General features: G+C 39.4%; 1 protein-coding gene across 1 annotated transcript; it reads left to right on the top strand.

Annotated features, from left to right (window-relative positions):
• Window positions 1-219: 219 nt before the first annotated feature.
• LOC119599719 lies at window positions 220-6,090 on the top strand. Its single transcript, XM_037949616.1, has 3 exons — window positions 220-386; window positions 3,948-4,164; window positions 4,994-6,090. The coding sequence occupies exons 1-3, from the start codon at window positions 220-222 to the stop codon at window positions 5,741-5,743; spliced, it is 1,134 nt and encodes a 377-aa protein (XP_037805544.1). The 3' UTR covers window positions 5,744-6,090.
• The last annotated feature ends 349 nt before the right edge of the window (window positions 6,091-6,439 follow it).

Here is a 6,439-nt window from a genome sequence, read left to right as displayed (position 1 = left end):
AGATACTGCTGTCATCCGCAAAAGAGTAGATAGAGTTGGAAGTTTGACATAGAAGGTCATTTATAAAGATAAGAAATAGGGTAGGGGAAAGAACGGAGCCTTGCGGTACCCCTGAATTAATCTTGAACACGTTTGATGTGATCCCATCTATAACAACTCGTATAGTGCGATCTCTGAGAAAGCTCGAAATAAATCGAGAGAAGTTATTACCGACACCAAATGCAATTAGTTTTGATACAAGTGCACCATGCCACACTCTATCAAACGCCTTTGAAAAATCTAGAGCCACCACTTTACTTTCGCCAAAATGGTGAATGGAATGACACCATTTCTCCGAAAGTCTCCCGTAGAGCGACCTCTACGAAAGCCATACTGGCGGTCGTTAAGTAAATTGTTGGTCTCTAAATACTTGACAAGATGGAAATTGACCATACTTTCCAGACTTAAACAATATTCTCCCTGTACAACAATTCGATTTCAGAAAAGAACACAACTCAACCTCTGATTAAAATACGCAATCTAGTGAAAAATAACTTTCAATATGAATAATCTACTGGAATGGTTCTCCTAGATATAAAAACCGCATTTGATTCCGTATGGCATAATGACCTTATAAATTAAAGAAATTAAATTTTCCATCAGAAATAATTAAAATTATAAAGAGTTTCTTTCCTTAATAACAGGTCCTTTAAAGTTTATTTAGGTTCGGTCCACTCCCAACGAACAAATATAAACGCAGGTTTTCCTCAAGGGTCTTGCTTGTCACCCATTTTATACAACATCTTCACTGCAGATATACCTACTTTCCAAAATTGCAATACATCAATATTCGCAGACGATATATCTATACTTTGCTCAGATGTACTCGCCACTAGTATTACAACTAATTTACAAATAGCACTAACTGAGCTGCACAGCTATTTTAGCAAATGGAATATAATGGTAAATCCAGAAAAAACACAAGCCATTTACTTTAAAAGAAAGAGAAAGGACTGCTTTACACCTCAAATCCCACTTCAATTTATGAACCACAAAGTCTCTTGGGAAGATAAAGTTAAGTATCTTGGCATAATCCTCGACACCAAACTTTTTTTTAATGAACATATTTCATATTTGTTCAACAAAATTGATGTGATGACCAATTATAAACAGAAAATCTGAAGTTGGCTTAAACAACAAAAAATTAATTTTTCACCCATTATTGTTTTATGGCGCCCCAGTATGGTCGACTTCTGCAAAATGTTACATAAATAAACTCCAAATTGCTCATAATAAACTATTACAATTAATTTATAATCTACCTTGGCACTACTCAACGCAACGTTTACATACTCTCGCCAACCTTGATCTCGTACATGTTAAAATTGAAAGATTAACTAATAATTTCCACACAAGATGTCAATATTCCCAGTATAATCACTTAAATGATCTGATACAATCTTAATTTATTAGGATTTAGCACGTTTTCTTTTTCTGATTTTTTTTTTTTTTTTTTTTTGCTGGACATTTTCTTAGAACTTTTTCCTTACATACAGGTTCTATTTCGATGATAATTTGATATACATAGTCTTTGACTAACTCTTGCGCCGTGCGGTAGTGTTTATTACAGATCTTAGTTTTGAGTTTTTTGTAAATTTTGCAGTAAAAGGACAGTGAGCATCAAAAGTTTTCGTATAGACAGCAGTTTAAGTTAATATCTTATATAATAGTGTAATTATGTCCGGTACACCCAATCTGGGAGACAACAACATTAGTAGCGGATGGCCCTTGCGCCAAAAAGAAACGACCAAATCAGAACATTTTCGCTGTATTTCCCGAACTTCCGGTTATTCAAAAACCTGATCCAAAACATGTTGTAATGTCAGCTACTTCCGACAATAAAACCTTACAACAATACTCCTGTTTTTCAGTCCACCGCTCATTAAAACTCATCTGCTCAGATATGCTTTCTGTATCAGAATTAAGAGACGGAAATCTACTTCTTTTAATTTGAAACTAAACAAACGCAGATAACCTAATTTCAACAAAAAATCTTCCTGGAATATGCAGTATTAAATGTGAATACCATTCGAATTTAAATTTATCTAAAGGTACTATACATATATGAACCTTATCTTATAAACATCCCCGAGAACGAAATTATTCAGGAATTTAAATCACAAGGTGTAGTCGATATCTACAAGTATCAAAGAAAAAATCCTGAAGGAAAAATGGTTCCTTGCGGCGTAATGTTAATAATATTTGACAGATATTCTATACCTGATAAACTGGAAATATCTTGGCAAAAAATCAAAGTTAGTCAATTCTTCCCTAATCCAATGCTGTGCAAAAATTGTCAAATGCTTGGTCATACTCTCAAATGGTGCAAAAATACCCCAAAATTTGAAAACTGTGGTTTACCTCCCCACATACCATCTGAATGTACTCGAACTTTTTGCGTTAACTGTTCCGAAGAACACCCTTCTTCTACAAAAGAATGTAAAATGTTTAAGCAACAAAAAGAAATATTGAAAATAAAAACGAAGGAAAACTGCTCTTTAAAGGTCGCAAAAGAAAAATATTGTGCTCAAACGTTAACTAAACCACTAGATCAATATTTTTCAAATGTCACTAACAACAAGTCAAACAATATCAACAATTTAAAAACAACAATTCCACTAACTGCAGAAAATAAACCAATAAATTCTATTAAATAAATAACTTTCTATCCAACCAACAACAAGGAAAACACAAAAAATATAAGTGAACCTCTTAACTCAACAAAAACACTTTCAAATGATTTTAAAACACAAAAATCTACATCAAAAATACTCCAAAAACCTCTGTATTAACACGTGCAATGACTAAAAGTCATGTGAACAATCCAACAACAAACAATTTAAAGAAAACAAAAGAAACTCTCAACTTATCTCAAAATAAAACTTTAAATTTCAGTCATCGTCTTGCTTTTAAAGCGTAAGGTTCTTATTATTGATATTCTATTTTTCTAACAACTGTTAAGTTCGTAGTCATCGATATTCATAGCTCATCTCTTTAAATTATTAACCGCGTGTTTTTTTAATATATTTCTTAAATTTATAAAAACTTTATATAAATAAAGGAATCTATACATAAAAAAGGGAAAAAAATAACAAGCACCATGGCTCCGGGGCCTCCGGACAAATTGTCCAACAATAGATTTTCTGTACTAGGGATTTTATAGAAAATCCTTCTAAAAAACGAAAATCCAATGAATACCCAGATCTACCAACACCAAATAACAATAAAAACAACCCAAAATACGTAATAATCTCGTCTAGTGATCCTAAAAAACAATTATCACAAATAAGCCCTTTTGCTATTAAGAAAGGCGTGGAAAACATAAGCACTGAAATTAACTCTATATCTCTACTACGAGACGGTAATCTTTTAATCCTAACACGTAACGCACGTGTTGCTGAAAAATTCTTAAAAAATAAAACACTTTCTAATATATGCTCAATCACTTGCAAACTACATGACACTCTTAATTCCGTTAAAGGCGATGAAATAGTCCAAGAAGATGAAATAATCCAAGAAATGAAAACTCAAGGAGTCATAGAAGTATGCAAGTTTAAAAAACTCAGCGATGATGGCAAAACCCGATGTCCAACCGGTAAAATGATTATAACATGATTATAACATTCGACCCACTTCGGTAGATGTCGCTTGGTATAAATGTAAAGTAGAACACTACATACCAAATCCAATGAGATGCAAAACTTGCCAGAAACTAGGCCATACAAAAAACCGTTGTAAAGGAGACACTACATGCCCGACTTGCAGTCTTCCACCACATGCTTCAGAAGAATGCTCGCGTATTTTCTGCACAAATTGCTCAGGTGAACACTCATCCGCCGATAAAAACTGCCCACGATACGTTCAAACTAGAGAAATACTTAAAATTAAAAAAAAAAAAAATACTGCAGCATAAGTGAAGCTAGACGCAAGTACCGGGAAAATAATCCAATACCCACAACCAATCAACCCAACTCTTATACAGCAACAGTAACCAACTCCCCAACAAAACGCAAAGATAATTCAAATAAGCAAACAGAAATAAATAGTAATCCTACTGCGCAAAACCCTGACTCAAACAAACAACCCGCAACAACAAAAAACAACAAAACCTATCATTCCCCGACAGCCGGTTCTACGTACCGGAATGACCCGAAATTTTTCGGCCAAGGGCTGTCAACCTCAGCAACAACTACACATTTTTACCAACGGAGCAACATCTTCCGGCATTGCTGCTCCGTATCCTTTTGGTCCGTGCCAGAATCGAACTAAATCCCGGACCATGATTCTGTACAGTTTGCCAGAACCGGTTGCACCATATGTCCACCCAATTACGGTGCAACGCTTGTTTGGGCTGGTGTCACCTCAGAAACTGCTCTGGACTAAATCATCATCGGGAGTGGTCGGAGACTTTTGTCGCCCCATGCTGCCAACAACAGCGACGGAATTCATTGGCATCATCGACATCGTCATCATACGCCACATCTCCACCCTCCCCACCGCAATCACAACAACCGCAGCAAACACAACATCTTCAGCAGCAACAACAACCCTCGCCGCTGACTCCATCGATTGCGGTCCAGAGACCTGGGGTGATATCCATATTGCTGTTTAACTGCAATGGCCTCCAGAGTAAATTACCCGAGATAACCAGATTTATGCAGCAAAACAACATCGTGGTCGCAGCGGTCCAGGAGAAAAAAACTGACGAGTAATTCCAGTCTGCACAGTTGTAACGGTTACAACGTTCTCCGAAAAGACCGCACCAGAAGCAACGGTGGGGGCATTGCATTTATAATTCATAACACCGACCTAGAGCTCTATAATGTCTACATTCCACCAGTAGCCAGTTGTCCATCAGGCTACCGTCCCGACATTAGGACATTATTAGACGGCGATATGCGTCTAGTCCTTGGGGACTTTAACGCGCATCATCAGCTCTGGCACTCTAGTCTAGTGGAAGACCAGAGAGGCGCGTCACTGGCGGAACAACGAATCCACCTTCTGCACAATAAATGATGATGCCCCCACACGGATTATGGGTAACTGCGCCAGCTCTCCAGACATCACAATAGCGAGCCCTGGTCTGATAAACTACGCAACTTGGAGAGCAGTAGTTTCTCTAGCCTCAGACCACTTACCCATAATCGTTTGTCTGGATCGACCCAATGACTTCATCGTCTCTGAACGCCGTCTCTACATAAACCAAAAGAAAGCAGACTGGCCCGGCTTCAGAGAATTCACTGATCGCATCCTCAATGATCTTCCAGCTCCTAGCAACGTACACCAAGCAGAGAGCAAGTTCCGCGAAACTGTCATCGCAGCAGCAGCCCGCTTTATTCCTGCTGGTCGACTATCCTTAGTGCGGCCGCACTTCCCAGCAGAGGCAGCGAGACTAGCAGACGAGCGCGATGACCTCCGAAGTATCAACCCCGACGACCCACGTATTATCCAGCTGAATCATGATATCAGCAGGTTGGTAAATGAGGACAAACGGAACAAATGGTTAGATCATTTGAAGAACTGCAACTTGAGCTCAGGTGTTAGTAAGTTGTGGTCTACGGTTCGGTCTCTCCCCAACCCGACGAAGAAGGATGACAGGGTCGCGATTAAGTTTGCAGATACCACTATTTCCGACCCTGTACGGTGCTCGCGTGTATTTTGCCGACTTTTTATTGAGCACCCAGAGAGAGATAAGGCGAAATGAAGTGTTGTTCGCAAACCTCACAACCTTCCAGTCTCGGACATTCCACAACCTTTCACCCCTTCTGAAGTTGCAGAGGCCATCAACGCAGCCAAACCATCTAAGGCGATTGGCCCCGACGGCATATCCATGCTGATGCTGAAACACCTTGGCGAACGGGGAGTCGAGTACTTGACAATAGTCTTTAACCTGTCAATGAGCAGCCTGATAATACCCAATGCCTGGAAAAAGGGTAGAGTCATCCCGATACTGAAACCAGGGAAGAACGCGACAGAGGGTCAATCCTACAGGCCGATTTCCCTCCTGTCACCAGTCGCGAAGACTCTTGAGGCGCTCCTCCTCCCCCAGCTGTCCTGCCATCTTACAGCATCTCGCCACCAGCATGGATTCCGTAAGATGCACAGCACCACCTCAGCATTAACCGCCATAACCACTCAGATCTCACAAGGCTTAAACCAGCAGAGACCTTGTGAAAGGACACTCCTTGTGGCGCTAGATTTATCGAAAGCCTTCGATACAGTCAGCAATGCCACACTCTTCCAGGACATCCTGCAGTCCACCATGCCCAACAACTTGAAGAGATGGATTGTAAATTATCTGAGTGGCCGTCAGTCGTTCGTTGAGTTTAGAGACAAATGTTCCAAAACCCGTAGAGTTAAACAGGGAGTACCACAGGGCGGTGTCTTATCGCCCCTATTG

The sequence above is a fragment of the Lucilia sericata genome, unplaced genomic scaffold, assembly GCF_015586225.1.
Source record: "Lucilia sericata isolate MDLA Ls3-8-SP2 unplaced genomic scaffold, ASM1558622v1 Contig000086F_arrow, whole genome shotgun sequence".
Lineage (NCBI taxonomy): Eukaryota > Metazoa > Arthropoda > Insecta > Diptera > Calliphoridae > Lucilia > Lucilia sericata.
Note: the sequence above shows the minus strand (reverse complement) of the source record. Positions and strands in the feature narration are given on the sequence as shown.

What these genes read in the sequence shown, in the direction of transcription:
- LOC119599719 (XM_037949616.1), top strand. Translation starts at nt 220, where the DNA reads ATGCAATTAGTTTTGATACAAGTGCACCATGCCACACTCTATCAAACG. An exon ending in GCCATACTGGCGGTCGTTAA is followed by an intron (nt 387 to 3,947) that starts GTAAATTGTTGG and finishes AAAATACTGCAG; the next exon opens with CATAAGTGAAGCTAGACGCA. An exon ending in AAACCTATCATTCCCCGACA is followed by an intron (nt 4,165 to 4,993) that starts GCCGGTTCTACG and finishes ACTCTAGTCTAG; the next exon opens with TGGAAGACCAGAGAGGCGCG.